At 39.2% G+C, this 27,982-nt stretch overlaps 1 protein-coding gene across 1 annotated transcript; it reads right to left on the reverse strand.

The window, feature by feature from the left end:
• Window positions 1–27,868, reverse strand: PXK (PX domain containing serine/threonine kinase). Its single transcript, XM_010571082.1, has 18 exons — window positions 27,788–27,868; window positions 26,548–26,598; window positions 25,821–25,868; window positions 21,052–21,238; window positions 18,992–19,069; window positions 18,751–18,824; window positions 17,767–17,841; window positions 16,394–16,498; window positions 16,128–16,229; window positions 15,311–15,472; window positions 13,852–13,969; window positions 13,316–13,394; window positions 11,009–11,057; window positions 10,156–10,233; window positions 9,647–9,733; window positions 8,955–9,024; window positions 7,942–8,001; window positions 1–1,102 (listed from the first exon to the last, which is right to left on the reverse strand). The coding sequence occupies exons 4-18, from the start codon at window positions 21,188–21,190 to the stop codon at window positions 897–899; spliced, it is 1,482 nt and encodes a 493-aa protein (XP_010569384.1). The 5' UTR covers window positions 21,191–21,238; window positions 25,821–25,868; window positions 26,548–26,598; window positions 27,788–27,868; the 3' UTR covers window positions 1–896.
• Window positions 27,869–27,982: the final 114 nt, after the last annotated feature.

The raw sequence follows: 27,982 nt of genomic DNA on the forward strand, positions 1-27,982 counted from the left end.
TTCCATTAACATTTTAATAAAAATGACTGAATATCACAGGTTACATGAAACTTTGTACAGACATTCTCTGCATAGTAACAAAACACTGATGTACTTGAATTTAAAAAAATGGATTATCTATAATCCTTTAAAGTGCAATTTTTTTAAGGTTTTAAATCAAAAAGGATCTTTCAATAAAGTTTAAGCTGTTGAATAAACTTGAAGTAACTTTGCATTTAACTAAATCAAGAATAATAACCCAGTGCCCTATTAAATCCCATTTCAACTGTCTCCTCATTTAAAAACACTTTCCCTTAGAGTTACAGGTAGGATGTCCATTTAAACAAGTTTAATGAGACAGCATTTTTATTCCACCAGCAAATACGGTGGGAATAAGATTTAATTCTCTCGTTCCCTCACCTGTGCAGTATACTTTAAGGGTTGGGAGGAGTTGGATTATCTAGAACAAAACTTGCTCATTCAATGCAGCAAGAATTAAGATGAGTTACAAGTGCATGAAAAGAGTTGAAAAACTGAGCAGACTAAAACTACATTTGTGTAATTTGAAAAAAGGGGTGGAATAGAGCTAGAAAAAAAAAAGCATTAATTCACCATGATCATGGTCATTCCTATTTTCAGATTTTTATTCAGCTATATAGAAGTTGCTGTACCCCTGAAACTGTAGCTAGAGAACAAAGTTCTTGAAACCAAGTAAAGAATGGAGTACTTATCACACCATGGCAATGCAATTCAGACAGGGCAGTGCTGCTACTCAAGGAAAGCTGAAATAGGGGTAAACGGAGCTACAGCGTGATTAGCCGCTATATGCTGGTGGATCAGTCACTGGTCAGGAGGGTCTGGTTCCTAGACAGCACAGGAGGGGGAGAGGGAATTCAATCCTGGTGTGACCAGCGGCCTCAGCTGATCCTGGGAGCACTGTAGTCGCACGTTTGTGTTTTCTTCAGAGTTCCCTTCTGAAAGTTTTGAATGGAGCTGAGTAAGGCTCCTCGGCTTGCACTGACATCGGGCTGCGGGTTTGGCTGCGTTGGCACCTCTGTACTTGGAGGAGGAGCTGCTGGTGGCAGGGGCGGCGGTGGCGGTGCTGGGGGTATCGACGATGCTCCTGTTGAGTTGAGAAGAGAAGATGTAGTTCGATTATGCCAAGGAGGTCCTGCCGCAGAGGACTGCGGCTGCTTAGCTGGACTTGGTCAGTCCTGTACTAGTCACGTCATTCCTTGAATGCCAGTGGAATGTGAAGAACAGAACAGATGAAAAATGCCAGTGATCAAATCCCTCTATCTGCAGGTGAGTTGTGTCACCTGAGACACCACTGAAATGAAACCCGAAGTGCCTCAGTACTCGGGGATGCAAAACATGACTCAAATGTGATCTTGCACTGAGGGAAATGGAGATCACTGAACAGGACTTCCCAGCTTCAGCTTCTCGTTTGTCCCCAGTGAAGCAGTTTGCTCTTTGGGTCACGAACAGTAACAAAGACTGGAAGAACAGGTACTAGGATTTGCTTATTTACATGACTAACTTTACATTCTTAGGAAGGACCACATCGCTGTAGTATTTGTGATGACTGCTTGGTCAGATTATACTCCCATTTTAAAGTACTAACTGCAGATAGAGTTTTCTGGAAGTGTTTTACACTTCCACAGTACTGTCAGACTTTCACCAAACATGTCGTAACAAATGCCGGTTTTGCAGGCTGAATGAATCACAACAATCTGCCACTCACACCGCTTGCCAGCCTCTCGTGTTCCCACCAGTCACCTCTGCACTCTGGCCCTTGCTCTCTACCTCAGTCATGTCCATCTCGTGCTCCTCATCATGCCTCAGCCTCCACGTCCCGACTCCCTGGGAAGCCGGAGCCCGCAGCGGTGCATGCAGGCAGCTAGCCCAGCAGCGAGGGCCGGTGTGGAGGTGCTTCCTGGCAGCTGGGATCCAGGCAGGTGGCCTTATTTGCCCCAAGCAGCTTTCCCAAACACCCTGATCTTGTGCAACTCTGCTGCTGCACCATCATTTCTACACAAGTATAATCAAAGATCCAGGCAGGAGTAAAAGCAAAAGGCTTCAGAGGTTCCACAGGACATGCACGTGAAGGTGGCATTTGCAGCCCATCACCAGCTATATGGGGAATGATTGGCCTGTCTTGTCTCACATATTCTGGAATGAGTATGGGCATGATGATTAATATCTTCGAACTATTCAACAATGAATTTTAACTCCCCTCACCTAGATCATTATTCCATAGTAAGACTAAAGAAACAAATGGTACCTATAGTCACACTTGCTTCCGGTAGCTAGCTCTAACCCACAAAGAGGAATATACTGGTAAGTGGCAAGAACTATGATACTGAAGGACAACAAAGCAAAACAACATGAGGCCAACCAAGAGACTATGGTTACTGAAGTAAAACTGCTTGCTATGAAGTAAGCAAATACCAAGCAGTTAAAGGACATTATGCCACACGGACTCAAGAGGTATTCAATGAAGGATAAAGCTCAGCTACAGAAAACAAAAAGCAGGCAAAGTTCTTTGCGGTCCTCAGTAACACTTGCTCGCAGACTAACAAGTAATAGTAAAAAAAGTAACTGCTGTAAATACAAAAAGCAGTTATACTAGATGAAAGTCATAACTCAAAGCTCCCTCATTTTCTATTTATACCAGTCTTTGAAGAGAGATATTTCCCAGATGGGAGCAAGTGCAAAATGAGGAATATTCACACAAAGCATCCAATTTTGCCAGTGTACATCAATACATGCTGTGACTGTAGCACTTCCAACTCTTCAGGAGAAATTCTCACTGGCGTGAAAACCTTCTGTGACAACACAACATGGAAGTACATATTGGGCTCATCTTCACTCTCCTCCCTTCCAGAGGAAATACTCAAGTCCTAGTAGAAATATCAGAGATCAACTGAAACAATTTAACGTGCCTGTTGCATGTGGATCAACTGCTCTCTTAAGTAAGCAAAACATTACTCAGTGTTAGCACAAACTGAAATAAATTGCATATTGATGCCTTGGGGCCATCTAACCTATCCAAATCTACTTTTTACACTAGCCAAAGACATAGAAGTCCATTTATTATTAGAAATACTGGAAAACCATCCCCTAGGTTAGAGTCCTGTTTGTCACATGTGTACGGATTGCCAGCAAAGCATAGCAAAGCAAAACTTGACGCTTTGCCAAAGGAAGAACAAGACCAAGAACAGTTCAAGTAACTACTTTTGTGGTTAAAGTGGTCAGAGCAGAACACTGCAGGACTGGCGTACCAACGCTATCACCAAACTGATCAGATGAACTGCTGTAAAAGAGCCAAGACCAGCTAATCGTAAATGAAATGGCTTGAAAGAGATGCAAGAACTGCAGAGAACAAAGACAAGATTTTTGGCTGGAATTGCGAGGTGAGGTTCAAGAGGCTGTGCAAGTAGTTTTATAAGATGCAATAGGGAATGACCATGAAAACAGTGGCGAGGACTCTCTATGGAACACAAATACAACAGTAACACACACAGTGAAAGAAGGTACACATTTAACAGAGAGAAGGGCATAAAAGCCACAAAGTGCTTGGATCACTAAGTATTACTAGGCCAAGATTCCATGTGTTATCTTCAAATTTTGGTCTGGTCATTTTACAATGGGCGTAGAAAAGACAAGGAAGTAGGGGGAGAGGCCACCTTCCTTCCTGGAAAATTGTTAAATTCCTCAGGACTCACTATTACTGAAATTGAGCTGCCGACAACATCATACAGTTAAACTCTTGGGAGATCGATTACAGACAATGATACTCTTACACCTGAGCTCTGCCTTAAATACACACAGGTTTTAGAATCATAGCTGACTAGCTATGGGCATTACATATTGAACCTGTTAATTAAGAGCATGATTCTGAAAATCTTCAAATTCATTCATTTGTTAGTCAATCAAAACCAAGCTGTCCTTCCCTTCTTGACACGAGTGGTGCAAAGGAAATCTTAGTTCACACTTGTGTACTCATATGCAGTTATATCTACAAATTATATTGTTCTGCCCAACAGTGAAATATTCTCCTGTATTTACTAGAAAAAAAATACATTTGAGACAAGTGCTCAGTTATCACCAGACCTTTCCAATACACATGTTGGAATAAGTTGCCTGCAAACACACATTTTACTCATTCATGCAGCTGTAAGAATAAAACACTCAAACAAGAACTTACCAAGGGTTTTTTACAGGGACATTTTTGTTAAAAGAGTGTGTTAAAAGGAATAGGAAGTAAATCAGATGCTGTAAACTTGATGCCTGAATTGAAACAAAAACTTAATTATGAATTTAAAGTGACAGTAATTGTGCAAACAGCATTAAAAACTTGGCTGAGAATGGGATGCAAACAAAGAAAATCATTTTAGTGATAGAGTTTTTAAAGATGCTGTATTTCATTAAAAGAATCCACAAGAAAGTTCAGATCTTTTTCTTCTATTCCCTCCCAATACTAAGCAAGTTCAAGATTTGCATTCAAGTTTCCCATACAGAAACAGAGCATCTTTAAAGAGATAAATCAGCATTAGCTTACTTTTCCGAAAATTCACGTTCAAAATGATGCATGCTCTATTGAAGACAGCAGAGAAAGAGAGAGGACACAAGTTAATCATCCGGTTCTCGTGTCAAAGTAAGAAAAACAGATACTGTTAGCTGAAAAGTTAGTACAAAAAATCAATACATTCTTATTCACTGACAAATATGAGGATAGCAGATTGACTATTTCATATTACACATACAACACTTTGTCTGATTCTGAGTAACAAAACACAATTTTCCATGCTATAAGCATTATACTTGATGAACACATACAACACACATGCCTTCAGTTGCACATGCCATAATTCAAGCTTTACAGGATTAAAGTGCATTTAGAGAGATTTAGCAAGAAATCTGCAGGAAGATTAGCCACAGAAGACAAAATCCATTCAGTTCAAGGAACACCTCCTGTCGTACTAACACCTGTATTTACACTTATGCTGCATGGGTCAGAGACACTCAAGAAGAGCACTTACTAAAGCATTCAAATTGTCTTACAGAAAGGTGAAGGGCAGAAAAGATGCACCATATGGGTGTCTATGAAACACATGTCGTACTGAAGGATTCAGAACAACTGGCACAGAAAAAGATAGCTAAAGTTAAGTACAACTCTTTTACTTCATTCCCACAGGGAAGCAAAAATGGCACCCTCCAAACTTTCCCCTAGTATAAGTGAGCTTGCTGGTATTTTATGGGCTTACTGGATTTAGAGAAGATGCAGTGAAGTTTTAAATAACCTATACCACAGTATTCTGTATCCCATCTGATCCTAGCCACAGCTCATAGCCGCAAAGAAAAATAACATATTTTCAAGGAAGCAAAGAATTGTGCAAGTGGAGAAAAAAGAATCAAACATTCAAGGGAGAATGTCAGATACATGGGAAGTTATGTTAGAATCACTTGCCACGATGTAAACAATGTATTTCAAAGATGTTATTTAGCCAAGTATCTGCAACAAAACCAGCCCAAAACATTCTAGTCAATGAGAAAAGCCCATGAGAGCCTACGTTTCTAGTAGACACCTTTCCCCTCAAAGCAGGTCATGCATTCAATCCTACAGCTGCAGCTGTTATTACAAAGACAGCTGAAATCAGCAATCATTTTATTTCTTAGTATGTTTTGCATTAATTATACCAACCACTCTGCTGCAAGCTAAGTCTCACAAGGTCTTTGTTCACAGACAAAGCACCTCTCAACGCGTGAGAAACACCCTGAACGATGTTCCTTCCCCAGGGCATGTCAGACTGGAGGCCGTTCCCATTTCGTCAGTGTCTCTGGCTCTGCACATACCCATGCACTACATTGATTTGGTTGGTTACAGGCCAGGACAAGGGCAAGAGCTTCTGTTGGGTACACTTTTCCATGTCAGCCTTCATTTTGCCATGACATCGTATCAGCAAGATGCTTTGAGATGCCATGATTCTAACACAACCACAACCAAACCAGAAAGACAGACTGACAGCCTCATTCCTCTTTTGAGAGTCATCTCACCACACTGATACCACAAGCAATTTTGGTTCAGAGGTAAATATCCTTAGTAAGTGCAAGGAAACTGGAAGGGAGAGATACAAGCTACAGATGCATTACTTGTCACAAATAAAGTCCCACCATGGGGCCAGTGAGTCTTTCATTGAGTAATAGCATACTTGCTTAGAATGGCTAAAACTACAATGTTGCTGGTGAAAAAAATCAGGCACACTAGCTTATCTCTTAGAACTAACACCTGAAGTTTCTTCTATGAATTCTACTCACAAAGCATTCCTGAAATGGTGACACTTGCCTTTACACCCGATCAAAAGGATCAAAGCCATCGGCACACTAAAGCACGTTCCAATTCGAATGTGGGTAGGGCCACGTGCACCACATCAAATGGGGCTGATCACCACAAGTCATCATGAGCACACTGGCAGCAAGATGCCTAACACACTGTGACAATGTGGTTTGAACAACAGAGCCAAGTTTTGAGCCCAAACTTGAGCCATTTTTAGCCATTTGAGCCACGTCTACACATAAAGCTGCACAGATGCTCAAAACTTGAAAAAGCTTTCAACCAAGTTCCAATAGGTTCAAATTAAAACATAAGTGAAAGGTAGTTTTATTGCAGGGGGAAAAAAAAATGTTCTCTAAACATCTGTCCATTTTGGAGGCATAAGGTTTTCTTTTGCATTTTCAGCTACTTCCTTATTAAAGCATCCAGAACTTGAAATAAACCCTCTAGCTAAGAGTCAGTACATCCAGAGAACAGCACTGTTATTGTGCAACACAATAACAGTAATTATCTTGTTTAGACTAACTGGGAGAAGTTAGTTCATAAAATATACACTTCAACATACACTCAACTTGAAGGAGAAACGACTAACTCGAATTTCAGCATAACTGATTTGGATTACGTCACAGAGACTGCAGTGTCCTTTGAAAGGCCGTTCACAGCAAACACAAATTTGATTGCATCGCTTTAGTTAACGAGTTGTGCTGTGTAGAAAGTTCCTGGGACTAGAAACCATATGGCATGAGTCATCATAACAAACAGCAATGCTATGGACTGCTTCCCTTCTAGAAATGTATTCCATTAACACCTTTTGCTGTTAATGTTTGCCAGTGCTCATCTTCCAGCCTTTCAGACTGAAGCACATCCACTGTCACTCAATATTCAGATTTGTAATCAAACTTTCATGAGCATTTCTATTGCCCACTCAAGCAGATTCTTCACCACTTCCCACCACCTGTCCTAAACACAAGTGAAACTGTTTGCACAGCTACCCAGCAAACTAGAAGACAGAACTGGCCAAAAATAATAAAGATATTATCTTTAAACCAAATCAGTCTCTGACTTGTTTCAACCAGTTCTACTGCTGTTATCAATGGGCTGTAGCAGAACTGGGGAGATTTATGCAGCCTAAGCCACTGAATTTGTCACACCCAAAATTCCTGAAACTACATCACAGCAGTACAGGTGTAAAGAGACAATACACAGAAACAAGGGATCAACAAGCAGTATTTCAGAGTCAACAGACCATTAACATGAGAACAAATGCATACTGCAACATGAGGCCCAGAAAATGTCTGGAAAGGAGCAATGTCGGTAGGACTGCAGTAATAGAGACTTTGAAGCAAGCGCTTATGCTCTATGGGTAAATCATATCGTGTACATCTCAAGAAAGGTTATTAAATGAAAAAGAACAGTATTAAAAGGTTCTCTATGGCCCTCAAAAGACAGCACATGCCCACACTCAGGCTGACACAAGATAAATATTATCTCTGTGTTCCATCCTTGAAAACCACCATCCCTTAACCATCCCTGGGAATAACACCCACAGTTGAGGGGTGGGGCGGGGGAGGGGGAGGATAAAAAAGAAAGAAAAAGACAAACACTGTAATGACTCTTGAACTTACCTGCTGTAGAGGGTGGAGTGGGTGATGATGGAGATGTTAATGGGGAACTCGCCCCAGAGCCTGCTAAATAAAACAACAGTCTAGTAACTAAAGCTGTGACATTAAAATTCAACACAGTCAGACAAGACAGATTGTTGGAAACAGGCCAGCTTTATTGACTGAAGATCCAATCCTGCTTCCACTGAAATCTTGGGAAAGATTCCCATTCATAGGAACAGTGTCACTCAGACCCGATCTGAACAGAGAGTCTTTACAGTACACAGTATCAGAGGAGGTCCAAACACATAAGAAGGGCACTCAACAGTATTCCTCAATGGGAAACACTTCTTTTCTGTTGCTTAGGCTGTTGGATCTCAGCGTCCAAATTCTGTTCTCCTTAAGAGTTGTGCCACTGCATGGATGGCACCCCACTTCTCCTTCTAAGAGATGATTTTCAGTCAGTCGCTGTACTCCACAAGTTACTCTGACATCTGACTATTCCACAACAGGCTGCTTTTGGACACATTTTAGCCAAGCAAGTCAACTCTGTTAAACTGTTCAGTAGTACTGACCATTCCTTTTAACTAAATGAAGGCCTGTCAAAGGCTCTGTTGCTCTAGAATTTGGCACTAAAGCAGCAATTAAACAGATAATTTTCTCATTCATCTTAACACCTTACTACTCACCACAGAGTTTCTCCCTGAAGGATGCATTATTAAACGACCCAAATAATGGATGTTATTACTATTCCACTCAAACACAATGAAAAGACTGATTTTTTTTTTGAGGAATGGGGCACAGAAGAGAAGACATATTGCTTTAAATTAGGCGGCTGAAAAATCTAATGCTAACAATATTTTTAAGCCCTCGATTTATCTATTATTAAATACCCAAACCAGTGGTATCAGGCTTTGGTAGTCCAATATTAATGTATAAAATGACGGTGCCCCTGGATCTTTTAAGCCAGAAAATGACAGCAACAACAAAAACATTGACATAGCTGTGTAGAGGCAAGCTCTTCTCTCTGTAGTTACCTGAGTTATTTGAGTTGCTGTATTTTGCTGAGTGTTCTTCCCCACTTTCATAGGCAGAGCGTTTTGACTTCTTTAAAATGGAGCAGAAGAAACAGAAGACGGGAATGAATAATCACTTTTCATGATAAGGATTGAACTGACACACACATTTGTAACAGCCACCCACTGTATAACACAAGGTTTATCAATGCCCAACATCCCTCTCCCCACACCCAACATGGGCTGCCATGACGACAACAGCAGCAAGGCTGTTCTGCACTCAGATACCTCCAGGCAAGCAACCAGGACAACTCCAGTGCCCTCTGACCACAAGGGAAAGGCAGAAAAACTGACCCACCAAACAGGAAGAGAAATGCAGACAGCATGCTGCAGGAGCAGACTAAAAAAGGCTCCAATACCCTCACCAGGGGGGCAGGAAGCAGCACAGGTTGTCATCTGCGCTTGAGGTGTTAACTAAGACTGTTTTCATACAGCAACCTCAAAGAGGTTAAACCAATATGCAAGCCAGCTACCATTGTAACTTAAACTTCTTAGGAAGTCTATTGCTTAGCGACAGAAGTGAAAACAATCACAAAGTAGTACAGAAAAACACAGGATGGAATAGAGCAGTGTGCCTGTGGTTGTACATGCTAAACATTCAAAAGAGATACATATCTTTTTCTGTGAGAGAAACCTATTTAAATATTGCTTACTTTTCGTGCTAAGATTTTCCTTTTCTTTTTTTCTTCTTCAGAGCCATGATGAGATTGAGCTCTTGTCAGCCTTCTGTGCTGGTGAATCTTCAAAATGAAAGGAAAAACAGAAAAAGAGGATGTTAAGATCTTAAATGTTCTCAAACAAGGCATATGTTTGGGGTACAAGACAACACTGTAGTCATTTTGCATGTTTAATTTTCTTTTTTCATTTTTAGCTTTTATCTTTACTGTTGCTGGTAGAGGATGGAGCTTCATACTGCGGTTAAAATGATCCTTTAACTTAGGAGCCACTGCCTGTGAAACTGCATCACTTAAAACAGTGAAATGCCATACAGTTAACAGCTGTTCTACAACTCCTCATACTGCATTTTTGGAAAAGTAAATCTGTTGATGAAAGCCTTTATTACTCAAAATCACTTTTGACTAAAACTCACTTTACCCATGTAAAAGTGGTAAGAGGAAATGGAATGTCTGTAGGAAATACAGTAAAGAAATGCATACGTTACCAATTTCTGTTCTTCTGTTAATCGCTTTTCTATGCACTCCTTGGAGGTTTTCAATGCCTCTTTTAGCTTAGTAGGAATCTAATACAGAATGGGGAAAAAAAAATCATAGCACAAAACGTGATAAAGGAAAACACAACTGCAATGCTCAAAACTCACCATTCATCTGATCATGTTGCTCATCTAAAGCCTTAAGTTCTGACACTATTCCCTTAGTGAAGGGGAAAAGATGACTCTAGATGCATGTTTTCCACTCCAAACCTAGCTAGAGATCTAATAGCAGGGACAAAGAAACACTGAAAAATGGAAGGGATGCTCTAATAGCAGGGACAGCTAATTATTTTGATACCCAGTCACATCCCCAAATTGCCACGAGGCTGACAACACACGACACATGGCACACATCCTCCAGGAGAAGTGCTCTGGGGCAGCTCCCCAGTGGGAGCCAATGTGGCTCCCCAAAAGTCCCAGCACTGCAGCACTGGAGATGGCAACAAAGTGCTGATGGTCTCACCTAGCAAAATCAGTTTCCACAGGTCTTAGCAATTCGTTTCCTCTCACTGCAAGGGATCCACATTACTTAACAGCCTCTGCTCAGATAGAGCACCATCATTAGTAATGCAAACATGTTCCAGGATAGGAACTGCACTTGAACACTCATGGGTCACACCATGCCCCCATCTAAGGGGTGATATAATGTTCTTGGGTGCAATTCAGCAAAGGAATCAAAATACTGATGGCAATCGCCATAAAGCCAAATAAAGCCAGCTCTCCTCTACCCTACCCGTTGATTAATGTGTAGCTACCCACAGCCTGACACTTCCACAAACATCAGCAAATCAATGTTCAACTCTACCTTAAACTGTGGTTTCTCGGAGTTTGTTAGCAGGACATCGCTGAATAATCTGTGAGTGGATGAAAAAAAAAAAAAAAAAAGGACTGTTATTCCCAAGAGACAGAGAGAACCACAGCAAAAATACTATTGGTACTGTTCGCTTAACTCCCTCTTTCTCCTTTTCCTTCTCTGTCCTCATCCCTAGGCCACTGTTGGGGTTTTTTCCACAAGTTTTTATGTACTGCTTTTTATTTTCCAAGTACTGCTGTAAAATTTGCAGCATTCAACCCTCAGAATGCAGCCACTACTGATGGCAGAGTAAGCAAGACTGTGTGAAGTACTTTGAAAGCTGATGGAACAGGTGCAATTATCAAAGGCAGAGAAGGGTTCCCCTAAAAAAAGAATGCCTTTTGCTTAAAAGTATATGGATTCTTTAATGACAAAAGACTACCTAGGACTTTATTTTAAATTTCACCTAAACATCATCATTGCTCTTTTTAAGAAAACTCTATTAGCACAACTATTGTTTTAGCATTAACAAAAACCATGTGAAAGATCAATGAGTGAACTTAACATTTGAAAATATCTACATTCTTGTCTGTACTCTGGCAAAGGCTACTAAAGCAAATATTCTAATATTTTCACTCTCCCCTCTGTAGTATCAGCAGCAACAGCATAAATGATTAATCATTTTCCATCCAAAACAAAGACACTAGAGGGCAATGGTAGTCTGAAAATAAACTGGTTAGTCCATTTCAAGATACTCTGTTCTGGAGAACATACTAGAAAACTGTCCCAGAAAGAGATCTCAAGCCTGCCTCCGAGATAGATATTTTGGAGATCTTTTGTTACTGTTCACTATGTAAAATTATCACAGGCCTATACTAGAGAAAACAAATTCAAGCGTAGAATCAAGTTTATAAGAATAGTTTTTCATAAAAAAGTCAGAAATAAAACAAATTTTAAAAGACTTTTTAAATGACCCACAGAAATTCCCCCCTTGTTTACGGGGCATTTTTCTGACCCTTTCTGATTACATGTCCTTGCAAAATTAAGCAAACTCATAGTTTATATGGTTATAATAAATAATAAATCTTATTAAATATTTAAAATTACATTAATTGCTTTAAATTATATTACTTGCATTGCACATCTATGTAGAACACTTTTGTGAAGAGTATTGGTATGAAGGGAATGCAGTATAATACCCTACATATCAGATACAGCTGGGCATGGATCATTTGTTCAACATCTTTTAAGACATGTATATTCCTGTATTCACGGAGTTTTCTTATAGTATTTCTCCCCTGCTTACATTCTTCTCTCTACCTCCCACCTCCTTCAAAAGCTGAGGAAGGGAGGAGTAGAAGGAGTTGAAGGCTGAGACAAGCCTGCAGTAACTTCCCAACCAGGAAACATGAATCTCGGAGCATGCTCTGAATGTACTGCAATCTGTATACTGTGAGATCAGACCCAGATTTAGGTATGGACAATCTGTCATTTATAAGGTCGTGACTCTAGCACCTCATATTAAGAAAAAATAGAAGAACCTCCCACCAGGAACCATGGTTCTACGCTCAGCATGCTGGTGACAGGTTGCAGCACAGTGACAGCAGACAGTTTCCCTGGTAATATTCTCTCCTAATTGCAGGCAGGGTGGCACTGCAGACAGACATGATCTCCAGCTCAGTCATGCACTGACATTGCTCCCTTTCTGCATCCTAGTCTTGCCCCATACCTGCCCTTACCACTTCCCTGCATCACCGGGAGGACAGCCCGTAAAGAAATTTATTCTGTCTCTCTATGCTTCAGAGAATCCCTAAGCCAGCCCTGCAAGAAACCAGCCAAAACTTCTACACAACATTTCATATCCAGATCTAGTCTAAATGTCACTGCTGAGCGAAGCAAGAGATCTATTTTGCTAGTCATAAGTAAACTGATAGCAAAATCTACTGAAGTAGGTCTGAAGGGGACACGGAAAAAGACTCCTTATTCTAAATGCTTTAAAACAATCTGTACATGATCTTAATCATGCTTGCACTACTTTAATAGCTGGATCAAGTTAAACCATAGCACCATGCTAAATAAAATGCATTCATAACAGCTCCAACACACCAAGAGACAGAGAAATGTTAAATGAGCGTCCATCATATTCACAAGGGATGGGTTCTATAAAGCCTATCCATTTTAAAGCTTCATTTGGGATACACTGTGCATCCCTCAGAATGAGGAGCAAATCTTTCTAAAAAGGAACAAGAGCAAAAAGGTTCTTCCTCCTAATGTAATTAAAAACATTGCTGAGTATAAAACAAGTAAAACAAGACTTACGGCATCTGTAAGAGCCGTGAAACAGTTGGCATGCCATTCTTCATAGCTTCACAGGTCAGAATGGATTCCAACACAGACACTACCGAAGAAAGAATACAAATGAACACCTTTTTGAACGGCAGGACAGCAAATGATTTAGAATGAACGTCTGGCACTGCTGTGTGATGTTCCCCCAAGTATTGCATCAACTAAGCAGTGATGAAACTCTGTGGCATGTGTTTTTTATTATAATGTTATTATTACACATACAAACTTTTCAAGAATATTAGACATGAGGCGACAGAATGCAGGCATCTAATTACTTACCACACACTGCTTTATCACTCAGTTTAAAAAAAAAAATAAATAAAAGTTTTATTTAAATACTACATATATTTCGGGAAGAACACATTGTCTATTTTTACAAATTACTAACTAATTCTTTCTGGTCACAGGCTGCAAAGAAGTTAGGCTGCTATTTCACAGCACTTCAGCTTAGGTAAAAGGTAAGAGCACCCAGGAAGCCAAGACTGACATTTTCTCAATTGTATACTAACCAACAAACACTGATGGTGCAGGGGGGAAGCTGTCTACCGGAATCGTATCTGGGGGTCTTCCGTATGTCATTTCATACAGTAAGTGTCCAAAGCAATGTACATCAACACCTTCTAAAGTCTGTGGAGGAACAAAAAAATAAAAACACAACTTGCTAGAACTAATCAGTTTTTCACAACTGGTTTGAAAACATGCAATAACCCATTAAAGAAAAAGAGTGGTCTTAAATTTGAAGATAGGAAAGATGAACCATTAAGACAGTTTCTAACCACGATCATTTCCCTGCATAAGTTTAGCTCAAATGAAGTCTTCACGCCTCAAGCTAAAGAAGCTACTGCTCCCTTTCTGTACGTGATGATACAGATGGGATAGCAGCATAGTCGTGTTCTGTAAAAACTCATGAAGTAGTAAACTCTTTCCATACACAGCAGTTTAGAGCACCATACACTGACACAAATCACAACCAAGCACATTTTCCTAGCTAAGTCAAACAGCAAAGAATGAGATTCATAATATGACCAGCTGTCACTTTACAGGGAGGTAGATAAAAAGACAGCAAAAATGCATACCAAACCTAGGAGAGTCTCTTTCACCCCTCCTTAGGTTTGTACAAGTTGTACATACATGCTAAGCTCCCAGACGGCATATTTCTGAGATTTTTGAATCATGTTTAAACAGAAATGTCTCCTCTTACTGATAGAGCTTTGATGGCACTAATAGATTTGGACTAACCGTGAACTTTTGATCGTTTCTTTGACAACACAGTAGAACTTGTTTAGCAAGGTCAGCAAGCAGCTGTCTCGTGATGCTCTACAGAATTTATTACAATGAGCACTTAAAGGCAGTGCAAGATGCTGGCTAAAAGACTGTATTGCTGCAACAGGGCAAATTTGTTTTCTTATTTTTGTAGGAAGATAATATTTTGCTTTGCAAGCTTGTAATTAAGAGACACCCTTCAAACAAATAAAAACCAGTTTTTAATAGCTAGACATCTGCAAGCATCTAATAAATTTTCACAGTATGCACCACATACAAGGCTGATTACTACTCCCAGCTAAGACCAAGTAATAAGCTGCGCTCATTGTACAGACATACAAGTGAAAAAGTGTGGTAGACTATATGCATATTCCTATGAAATACAAGACCAGGGTGGAAAGAGATCTTAAAACAACTGTAGTTTACCTCCATTTGTGCCAGCACTGCTGTCACAAAACACTCACCTGCACTCCCCTTCCACCTGCTTACCTTTGGCCTCAGCCTCACTCCAGTGTGCTGCAACAGAACTTCTATGCAGCCAAACAGTGATTTGGAGGAAGCAGAAAAGGGATTTGATGGAGAAGAGCTCAGATTAAAGAAAGAGGGTTGAGAGAGGTTTTTTTCATTCTACTCAGTTCTCCACAAACAGAAGTTGAGGATAAAGGGATGCATAAGAGTCAGCTGAATTAATTGTCTGAATCTTACATTAATTTTCCGAAACTGTGAGAAGTATGATCGATAAAATGATGGAAGTCCCAATAAGGAATTTTCTAGGTCCAGTAACTTGCAGGTGTCCCCATCCAACATCACATTGGCAGAGTGAAGATGGCCATAAGGAAATCCCTTCTCATGCAAGAATTTTAATACCTGAAAAAAATCCAATACAGAAGCACTGTCACAAGATGCTCTGATGATCTCAAGATCTTAAATGCTCCAATACTAAAGCAGATACATAATAAATGAGGCCCCTGTTTGGAATGCTTGCCCAGCTTGATCTTCTATCTACATCATCTTTGGCTGAATATTTGTTTCCATCTCACTGTTAACATTTCTCACAAAACAAACATTTGATGCTGATCCTCAAAGCAGGCTTATAGACACCTCCCAAAGAGATCTGGAAACTAAAATTCACAATTCTACTGAATATTATAATTTCAATAAAAATTTCTAACAAAAAAAACCCCACACACATTCATGACAATGAATTTATGGCACATGTTCTGCAGGCTATGAAGTACTTCTTTCCCTTTTTCTACAAGGAAAAAACTACATTATCACCTCTCTCCCACTTAAGTTCCACACATACCAACTGCCTTTTTTTTTTTGGTCAGAAATGGCCTCACACATACATCTCTAAATTCAACTCCCAGCAGCAAATCTCAATTTACATTTAGATTTTAAGTCTGCTGCTGAAATAAAGCTTGTGTACTCAAACGTTTGTCTACTTTTTCTAGTTAAACCAGCTGGCTTCAAAAAAAAAAAAAGTCATAAAGGCTGGTAAATAAAGCAAAAAAGAAAATACCTCTAATATTTGCCTTCCATATATTTTTATTTGCTGAAGTTCAAGACCTTGAATTTTTTTAGGATTGCAATACTTCTTCAGGAATGGGTCTTTTGGCTTTGCCTTTAAAAAAAAATAATAAAAAAAATCAAATATCATGCCCAGAAAAGCCAGTAATTGTCTTAGTTTGCTTAGCAATAGATGGTAAATAGTTTTATAAAAGATATACTATGGTCATTCCAGAAAACATTCTACCGTTTGAGTTGGGGGCAGGGGGGAGACATTACCTTATAAATAAGGTCCTTTAGTGTCCCTTTTTCACTGAATGGTCTAATAACCAGTGCTGAAGATTCATTGGCAGTGGCAAAAGTGATTTTGTAAATATAGGGATGCTACCAAAAGAAGAAACTGTAGGTAAGTTTTAGATGACAGATTCTGTAATTCATTTTTGCTCAATTCACAAGAAAGAAAAGATTTGCCTGAATTGTATATTTAAAGTAATAAATTGGATTCTGTCAGTGACATTTGCTCAAGTTATTCAGTCTTAACCTGAAGAAAATGCAAAGAAAACTTCACAAGGACATTGTTCAATTTCCACACAAATTAAAAAAAAGAAACCACTTTTTTTTTTTTAACAAAACAGACTGGTAGTTTAGACAAATGAAGAACCCAGCCCCATTAGCACTTATACATGAGCAGCTTTACTTCAGGTTTCAGTCATGCTAAGCTAATAAATTCAGTCACAGTTTTATACAACTATGGCACATAAGGAAACTTGGCATTAATAGCTGTCATAACAGTTTCCTGTCTTCAGAAATTGTTATAACAACTTCCTGCAACTTTGTGAAACCAAATGAGACAGCACAGTTGGAAATAAATTACAGATGCAACACATACACTAATTGAAATTGCTATTTAAGAAAAGACCCCTTGTTCGTGTCTTATTTTAATACATCAGTTTCAGTCTGGTTTGGGGGTTGAGAAGCCTGATTTTCAGCCTCTTCTGTCATGTGCATCTGCTGAGTTCCAGGTCTGCACAGAGGTTTACCAGTTTAAATACCATCCTTTTCAGCCAGCCTCTCACATGCTTAACATCCTCAAAGAGAAACTCCTTTTGGAGTCAAATGCCATTTTTTCAGAGATGCCTATGATGTGGCAATGATTTATAATGTGGCACTGCACAAGAACTTAAATTGTACAGCCTCCATTGTACCTCTACTAAGATACTCCTGTCTTAAGTTCAAAGAACTGAAAAAATGATGAAATGCGTTCCACTGCCTTATCCACTGCTGCCTGAGAATATCCCCAGCAATTAGCACGGGTTAGCAATTACACCTAGACAGTACTATCCTAACAGCCTAAAAGCGTCAATAAGCTGAAATAAAAGCTCATGATCTCACAATACTGCACAAGAACAAAAAAATACAATTAACCGCAACTCTGAATCGCCTATAATAATTTTGCAGGATTATTATTTGTGCTGAGAATACATTACCTGATATTGCGTGGGAAATGTAATTAAAAGGTTTGCACATCTTTAAATGAAAGCAACTCTAAAATTACACACTATGTCTGCTAGGCCACATGTGCTTTGGCAAGATCAGTCCTTGACAAGCGCTTTTGTGTTGGCACAATTTAAAAGTCTTCAAGTAATACTCACAGAACAGGAAGAAAGAAGTTTCACAGCATACTGTAAGTCTTTGTCAGACAAGTATTTATCAGGGCCAGGATCAGCCTGGAAATAAATAGGAAGAGAATGGCATCATAATAGATGTTGCATTCCATAAAGAAAATGTGATTATGTTCTGCTCTCACAAATTAAGACAGCTGCTTGAAGGTATATTTTGAAGAGCAAGGAAGGAAATTACACATACAGAATGAAACTTGAAGAGGCTGAATAAGGCCATGGTTTTACAATACAAAGCACCTGACCGTAAACAAGCATTATTGCCTCCTTCCTCCCCTGTATCTGATGTGCATTACTACCACTGAATGAACTCTGCCAACCCCAGTTTGGGGGACTGTGTGCATCGTGAACCGATAAGGCTTAAACCCCCACCTTCTTCCTCTCCAGCAAAAAAAAGTTCCCTCCTACTGCAGGCTTTAGCGATATCAGCTCTCCAGTGAAGTCTCACAAACAGCTATGCTCATATAATTAAGAGATAATTAAGAGGGCAGCACATTTCAGCATAGGAACATAAACAAGTGTTTAGTAACAACAAACTGTTTGGTGTCAATACATGTCTACCTTAAAGAAGCAATTCATACCTCTCTCACCTGTTAGTTTGTCAGTACAACTAAAGATCCGAGTAAGAAAACTCACACTTTAAAAAGGATCACCTTGTTATTTTCAGCGAGCAAATTTATACTATGGTCAACAGCTACGTCATTACAACTAAATAAGCCCAAGGTGCAGGAATGGGAACAAATGACGAGGCACAGAAACTTGCAAACTGGATATGCCACCAGAGGAAAGAAACACAAGAAGTTCCCACACCACATATCCACCTAAGGGCTTTCAAAGCTCTTTCAAAGCCTGAGCTCTGAAGTCTCTATCTCTGTCACTCATGCATGGTAGTCAATATAAATGAAATAAGCCAGGTTCATTAAGAAAGACTTGCATATGAGATGGAAGCATATATACCCAGCTTAACATTAGCCGTTCCTTTGGCTGATTCTTAGTCTTCATTAAGAAATATTTTTTACGTATTCGCCAACCTACAAAAAAAAAAAAGTCAGCAGCTTTAATTAAACACTACTAAATCACACAGCTTACAGGCAGGACAAGGTCTGTAAGCAAAGACAGTATTGTAATCTTAGGAGAATTTGTATAGTTGGGAAAAAAAAAAATCAGACAAGTTTTCATGCATACATGGTCTTCTTACCTATATCTTTTAATGGTTCTACCACTTCCCACTTTGGCTCTGATCGGAAGAACATTGAAACATGCTGTAAGGCAATTTCTGGAAAGAAAAAGAAGGGGGGAGGGGGAGGTAAAAATGTTTTTCAGAGACTATATAATGTAATTACCCACATATTAGGTAAGGTTCAATGCCAGTAGGAAGCCTGCAGGAACTCAGACTGAAAGTCAGCAAAATCACTTTAAAAGGAAATCAGATAAAAACACAGTTGAAGGGAATTTGCATTTCTAACCTGATAACTCAAACCCAGAGAGAAAACAGAGAAAGCACTGCCTTTGAAAACTTAGCTTACCAGTCTGCATTCTATCTTCACTAGATCAAAATTTCCAAGTCTAAATCCAATGCTCACAGCTAAGACTTCCCACACTAGGTGTACACTACATTAGATCATGAAATGTTTCTGCTATACCTGTAAAAGTGCTAACTTTTACATCTCTTTAATGTGCGTCTACATTGCTATTACTACATGTAAACTATGTAAACTAATCAGTTCTGTTTCACTACGTGTTATTCTGCCATTTTCTATGCAGGCAAAGGTATTGTGCTAGCTATCATGATCCCACACATATTTCAGGGGGTGGTGGGAGGACACCCTTCTGGTTACTGAATTCTCCCACAGCTGCGAACACAACTGGTTTTCATGAAGCAATTTGAGGGGAAATCTCCCCCTCCTGTCACCACTTCTCACTGAGAAGGGAATCATGCCAACAAGGAGTTTTCTCTAATACAGCTTATCTTGGCATAGAAACACAGCAAAAAGGTAAGGATGCACTGATCTTTCTGCACTGTATCTCCCCTCTCTAAAAATAAGCTAGGAGAAAGAAAGAGAACGCTGCAATAAATATTAGCTCAATGCTGCAATATGTAAAAAATGGCAAACTGACGGCATCTCCCAAGACCATAGGCAATGACTTGATTGCTACTAACTTCCCAGCAACTTGCTGAAAAAATGGTCTTGATGAAAGCACTCAAAATTAACACAGAAGCCACAGTGTCTCCTGGAGGATTTAAATTGCTTGCTCAGCATTAGCCAGACAAACTGCATCCTTAAAGAGTTACTAATAATTTACAACTCCTCCACAGCTTATCATAAACATCCGGGAAATGTTCTTTGCACTTTGAAGCTGAAGACACAAGAATGTTACACAAAGGGAGAGCAAAAAGAAGTGAAAAGGAAGCAGTAAGTTCCTGCTTTAGTAGGCTGTGCTTTTACAAAAACAAGTTTTGCATTTTTCAGTGAGTCGGTTTGCCCATAAACTAAATTTGTGGAGTGGGTTTCATCACTAAGAGGAACATTTTTTCAGTCTATAAGACAAATATTTAACAATTTCCCATGGCTGAAGCTGAAGTCAGACAAATTCAAAGAAGAAACATCTAATAATGAAGAGAACTGATCACTGGGGTATCATTTTAAGGGATGCAGTGATTTTCCAGTATTTGGGACAAGAGGGTGTGTGACTTATTCAAGCCTTGAAAAAGTACTCAACCTAGCTCAAACAATTAGTTCTAGGAAGTCTCACAACCCAAAGTGATAGTGGGAGCTAGACAAGATGACCACAATTGTTCCTGTTGATCTGAAAAATCTCAGAACCATGACAAATGCAAGATTCAGTGTGCAGAAGACTGCCTGTTTTAACAGAACACAGAGCTGACAAACTTAACTCTGCTTTACACTCTGGTAGACAAATAATTCCCAAACACCAACCCTCCCCATTTATCACAAACTGTGAAAAAGTAGATGTTGCTCTCACCACCCCCCTTCCCCAAGTTCTGCTTATATCGATCTTGACCCTCACCACTCCTCTGTAAAGTAATTCAAATATTTACATTTGACCATCGCAGCATGATTCATGCACAGAGCTGGAGAAACATTATCATAAATAATCACATGCACAGTATGATAATTTTGAAGGTTGTTCCCCCCCATCCACCCCCCATGCTTCAGTGTAAATCCTTGCCAGCATTAATGGAAAATACACACACTGAAGTGAAACTGTAATGCAGTTTTGCAATTCCTCACTTACCAGTGTAGTTTACAGAATAGCTGTTTGGGTCCAAGAATTTTTTTACCAGTTCACAGTTAGACAGTATGTGATGGGTAGTAATTACATCGAGATAGGCCTGGAGTCCCTTCTGTCTTTCAGCTATGAATTCACGCTCCATATTTCCAATCAATTTTTTTGGAGGAAGAGGTAGACTTAGAGTTGAGATCTTAAAAAGAGAGGAAAAATTACTAACCTTGTTCGGAGAGATATAAACTAGCAACCCAGAAAGTAAAAGACTCTCAGCAGCAAGCTAACTACTGGATAACTCTTTTTGTACTGTGTATATACAAGCTTTTATGTTTTTTCTAAGTACAGTTATCAGGGTGAGCTAGTCAGACTACAGCTCACATCCCACTGTGAAGAGATTACTAAGTGGAACAACACTGAAAATGCAAAGAGAGAAATTTTTGCTGCCGAGTCATGCATTTAAGATCACTACACAAAACTTTCAGATACTAAATAGCTACAATTTTCAGCCAAATCCTTTCTATGACATTCCTCTGCCACAGCACAAAAACAATTCACACCTTGCCATTTTCTCCGGATAAGATTAATGCTTTCTTATTTCATGAAGTGCAGATTAGTAACTTTCCTTTGCCTCTACTGCCTTTATAGGTAATTTAAAGCCCTTACTGTCAGTTTTTTAAACCTGTAATATTCAAATATGGTGCAACTTTTCCATTTTCTCTTCTGAATTTCTTGTTGTACAGTTTTTAAACAGCTACAAATCTTTCAACCCAGAAATAGCTGCAATCTACCAGTGGATGTACAGTAGTTGTTTTATGTTGACATAAGTGATCCAAAACTTCAGATAAAATCAGAGAAATACTTCGAAATAGGACGATGAAAAAATGGACAGAAATTCAAAGCATTATGTAAGTCAGATCAAAAGAGATCATCTTTAGTGTTTATATTCAATTATGTCATGTCAATTGCCAGAATAAATTTTTCATGTTGTTAACACATCGTTGTCCTGCAGATCAAAGCACCTGCCTTGGGTATGCTGAATCTCCATGGGAGTTATCTTTAAGAAATGTGTACTGCAGGAATCAATTACACCAGATGCAATAACCTCATTTCTAAAGCAAACAGTTCACCAGGGAGAAGACAGGGACTTTTGGTGTTTGAACAACTTCTATTTTAACTAGTGGAAGAAGTAAAGGATTAGTTCAAACTGGGGCAGAAGTAGCAATCCCTTTCCTTTTTTTAACCTCCTCCTTCTGAACAAAGGAGTTGTCCCCCGCTAGCATTTCTACTTCTCCAGTTTCTGACTGCAAATTATGGGCTGAAAAAGAACTATAACTGAATTACAGAAGATATTAACAAAAATAATCCTATCCACCAAGCATTTTTTAATGCTCTTTTACACCTAAGGGAGGCAAAAAAAAACCAAAACAGGAATAAACCCAAAAGCAACAACATACCACTTACAGCCAGTAATTCACCAATTTAGTTTTAACACCAGAGGCATACAAAACTTTAATTTGGCAGACCACTCTTACTTCAATTCAAAAACAAGTTTCTAAACAAAAACTAAATCCATTTCTAGTATTACTCACTTGAAAAGCATGTCAAATCATAATCACCTTTACCTTCTTGACCCGACAGCTAGCTACCATCAGAGAAAGGGACTATAGTTCAGATGCTTTCAAACCACTATTACTTGTTTTAAAACTTACTTCAATAAGCCACACCGTCTGCTATTTTTCAGCAGAAAGTAACATTCACCCCCAGGTTTTTGTTGCAATCTGCCAAAACACACAGCACAGGGAGAACACTGTCTACCACAGAAGAACACCTCGCTGAGGTCCTGACCTTGGAAAGACCTGGCATGCTCTCAAACATGAGCAGTACTTCTCAGTGGCCCCAGCTCAGCACTGGAGCCAGGATGGGCTTCACCACAGAAGAACCTGGGAATTAACATTCTTATCTTCAAACCACAGCCTGCTCAGGAATGTCTGTTCAAAAGCTGCAATAAAATGCTTCACAAAAGCCAGATATCTTGCTGTGAATACTGTACCAGTAGTTCACTTGAGAAAACAGAAGAGCAGCCAATGATCTCCACACATCTCTGTCAAATAAGCGAAGAGGAAGAAACGCAGGATGGTCTGGAAGGAGCTTTTCAATCCAGTACACAGCTAAGAGTTTAGGGAATCTGGCTTGAAACTTTCTGATGCAGATCAGGGTCACAGGTATACAGCTCTCATTATTTTCCAAGGTGTTCGGTAGAAGTGCATCCCCTAGCCTAGACAATTTTGAAATTCTCAATCCTTACTATTATTATATTGGTACCACCAGATTAACAGCAGAGAAGTTGCATTCCAACTCGACTGCAGCTATGTGTTCAAACATAACCACCCAAACCTACAGAGAGGTCAAGTATGCCACAAGAACTGAACGAACTTGGGGCTTTACACCCAGAAGAAGCTCCAGAAGTTTTTCCAGCAACATTTTAGTTTTGAAGGAAGGAGACTGGGGTTTGGTATTTTCTTATTGCTCATTGCTTTATGCTGGTTTTTGGGGGGTTTGTTTTGCTTGGAGTTTTGTTTGTTTGTCTACTCTAATTTCAATACACACAAGCTGAGAGTTTAAAGTTTAAAAACAAGTCATGGGATTTGAATATTGTGATAAAATATTGTTGCTTAGAGTTCTGGATGAGGACCGTTGCATGTCTTAATGGATCAGAAAACTTTAGCTCCAGCATCACAAAGAGCAATTTATAAAAACCTCCAAAACAGTGGGAGAAAAAAGCAATTTTAACATGCTCCTCACCAGCTACTGTCTCCTGTCCCTCAATCCCTGGCATACAGAACTAGGCTGGAGGAGCAGTGGTGTTTGTCAAAAACAGAGTTGTGCATCTTTGATAAAGGCTTGAAAAACTCTCTTCCTGCCCTTCTGCTGGGCATATAATGAATTACACCCATCAGGACAGCTCTCTGTACTAGCCAGAAAAGCTTATCTCCACGCAGAGATGCATCTTTGGCTTTCCAGACTGTGGAAAGCAGAAACAGGAGTCTGAACATCAAGGGATGAGCAGTAGTTTTCATTTTTCGTTGAAGGAGACCAAGTACTAAAGAACACAGCCTGTTAATTTAGTTGCACTCTCTACATCCTCCTATCCAAGTTAGAGGTATGTCTTGATGATTCTCTCTGATCTTTTCTAGCCATCCAAGCAGCTGACGTTGGGTTTGTCCCAGATCTTGGTATCTTATATCTGCAAAATCTCTCTCTTGTTTCAAATTCCTCTTTGTCCCACTCTGCAAGTTGCTGTCAAATAATTTCCTGAACCCTCCACTCCTATCATTCACCTGTCTTGGATACAAAGGCCTTTTCTTTCTGTACTACATTGTACATAACCTACCTATTTACCTTCACTTTCTAGACCTTCCACCTAGGCCTAACCTTTCAGTACCTTTAATTTCTGACTTTTAAGTCTTAAAGGTCCATTGCCTTTTCTACTAAAGCTGCCTCATTTGAAAGTTAAATGAGAAGGCAACAAAGCTTCTTCATGCCTCAACACATTCTATTCCCCACATTTAAGAGGAGCTTGTTACAGGTGGCTACAAAAGTGAAACCTTTCAGTTTTTTAAAACTTTCTCAAAATTCTTTCTCTGCGATTGCTATCAAAACTTGACTATGGTTAAGACCACAATGACCACTATGTACTGTGACTACTAGTACCATCTCGTTTCCTTGTGTTCCCATGGGTGCTTACCTAATCTTAAATCTTGATTTCTCTGGAGCAGGAGATGTCTTTGTATTGCATTTATTCAGCACATCACACAAGAGGTTTCTAGGTCATGATAAAAGTTCCTACGTGCTACTGCACATTCAATAAAATAATGCCACAAGGCAACCATGTTGCATCTGTTGAATTATGACTAATTTGCCCCCTCCCCTTCTAGCACAGGAATCAGTTATAGCAGACTATCAGAGCACACAATTCAACATCCTTACATGTTTTTGCTCACTGAGGTTCATCAAGCAGACAGCTGATTTGATGGGGGGGGGGAATGGAAGCAGTATTAAGCTCTTGAATTCACACAACATTTAACTGGAAAAAATTTTCAAAGTCACAAAAATCTATTCTCAAATCACAGAAGCATTTGCTTTTTATCTCATTTGCCTAGGACTATGGAAATCTCACATAAAAGTTTCACTCCTGTAGATGCTAGTCACTGCTGCTTCCCTCCTTTTCCCAAACACACTCATATACCCTGCTTTTTCCCACACAAACTAAAAAGAAATAGTTGTCCTAAAAAGCAAAAGAAAACACACAGTAAGTCCAGTGTTTAACTAAGAAACACTTTCTAGTGATACAGAAAACCATCACATGATAAGCAGCATCTGGTAGTGCTTTTAGATGAATATAAATAATGGGCACATAGCACTTCAATGCTGAATTTATAAGGTTGGTATGTGCCTTGGCTTTCTTCGAACCAAAGGAGGAACAAATAATAACACATAAAACCGGAACAAGTCACAGTACTGAAGGGAAAGATTCAGTATCTGCCAATTTCCTCCATTTCTATATAAATTGGTCCTGTTGATGCTAAAATTAAAATTTTACAAGAGAAAACATAAGAGTGAAAAAAGTATACATTCAAGTTACATTTGAAGTCACAGTTTCTCTTTACAGCTATGTGAATTTTTTTTTCTCCACTGCAATATATAAAAATATCACAAGCCATTTTAAAGATATCCTTCTAAATGACATTTTATATTTATATATCAAGGGTGAAAGTTACCTGCAAGCTATTATTAAGCAAGTCAAAGTCACTGTATCGCCTCACAATCTGCAAAATATAAAGACAAAGTTCAGGAAACATATTACTTTTCCCATTAGCATTTTACTCTTCAAAATCCCATCAGAGAAAAGTAATTCCCATTTATAATCCTCTTCTTATTTTACCCATTTTTGTACAAATGCATAACTGCTGGATTTATGTCATGTTGCCAGAAAGCAAAGAAGAGTTTTTAATCACATCTTGACCAGAACAAAAATGCATGTCTAAACACTATCTTAAAAGAGCTTAAAAGAAAATATTTGCAAGCAAACTTGTCTGCAAACAAAGCATTTTTGCCATATTAGATGCAACAACTTTTCATAGTCATCTTTATTACTACTTGTAGGTTTTCCTGGTCATGTATCAGCAAGGCTGTGATTTTAGCACTAAGGAAGGCAAACTGGCATTTGATATTTAAAAACAATGGTGGTACCAACACACAGTAGTGACACATGACAGGCATTTTTCCTGGAATATTCACAATAGCAGCAGACAACATGCCTTCTGTAGCTGGCAGCAATACTGTTTTTCTCTTAGTTTTTGACCAAAAGTATTCAAGCACTTCATGTTCTCAATTCCAAACCAACATTTCCCTCTCCAGCTCAAATTTAAAAAGCTAAGAGGAGACATTTTCAAACTCTTCCTAAAAAGGCATCCTGGTTACATGAACCACAGTTTAAGAAATTACCTGCCAACTGTTTTCTGCTGAAACTCCTCTCTGAACACGGATTATGTATTCCTAATAAAAGGAAAAAGTTATTAGAAATGAGAACTAATGAGCTGAAGAAACTTGTTAGGCACTTCTCCAAATATGACCACTATCAAATTAGGAAACATTCAGAAATAGAAAATTCAGATCCAGGTTTCGAGCGCCTAGGTGAAGGTCAGAGCTGGGTTTGCTCAGACCCATCACTAGCAGCTGTCCCTCTCTGCTTTAGAAGACAAAGAGAGGTCCAAGAGCTTGCAGGCCTGTGAAGCACTTGAATGGTTCATTTAGTTAAGGAAAAAGATAGCAAGAGCATACTCACCACACATCCCTACTGACAACAGCTGAAGAAACCTCCACTCACCTCACCTCCAATATCTAACAAGTAGCCCCCGGGAATTACTGCCACCATCATAACATAATAAAATGCCAGTAAATACTCACAGCTGCCCAACCTCTAATTATTTTTGTAGAAGAAAGGTTACCACAAAAGCTTTGTAGTGTGCTTGAGTAACTAGAATGTATCAGTTTCTCATGATGATAATTCCTCATTTATAATGCATGCTTAATGTTCATTATTTATATATTAACTATGCAGATATATCTAAATCTCAGCGAACCACTTTTGAATTTTAAGAATAATTCTCCCACCACAATTACATTGATAAAGCACAATTCTTTTCAGTCTCTTCATTTCAAGCTCCACTGTACCTTTTGTAGACTAATACCTGGCCAATAGAGCAATATCGTTATTTGAGATTTATCTAATTACCTCAAGAATAGATACCAACTATTTTGTACACCTACTCAGACATACTCCAAGGAAGCCATGATTTTGTTTACCCCTACTCTGTTTAAGTTTGAAAACAGCTCTAAGAACACTTTTGACATTTGAAAGATCATAAACGAGGCAAGTCCTTTTCCTAGAAAGCCTATAATCTCTATTCTAGATATTGTTTAATTAGCAAGGAAATAAAATTAATCTGGGCTAAGTGTAGAAACAGATACTTCCTTTACCATTTACATACACAAAGCTCTATAAATGTAGCTCTTTTTAAAGTCTTATTACACAGATAATCCCATGGCCACATAATTTACATTGAGAAACATGAAAATGGAGAGCCAAAAAGTAACGTGCTGCCTGAGAAAATGCAACTCCCAACACTGAAGAGAGTCGGAGAGTACCCAGAGTCAGAAGAGGGAGGAGAAGCCACGCAGGTACCTATGCTTTTACACTTTCCTTCCAACTGCATCAGTCTGATGCTGTAGGAGAGCCCTATGCCCCCAGCGCCTTTTAAGCACATTCATCTTCTCTGCTATGCTTGGCCAGGGGTGGCAGGACCCACTACCAGTGCTCAAAGTACCGCCAAATCCCCCAGGCTTCCTCACTGAACACGCTCAGTCACACTGCACACCT

This window comes from Haliaeetus leucocephalus, unplaced genomic scaffold (assembly GCF_000737465.1).
Source record: "Haliaeetus leucocephalus isolate CR32 unplaced genomic scaffold, Haliaeetus_leucocephalus-4.0 Scaffold2, whole genome shotgun sequence".
Lineage (NCBI taxonomy): Eukaryota > Metazoa > Chordata > Aves > Accipitriformes > Accipitridae > Haliaeetus > Haliaeetus leucocephalus.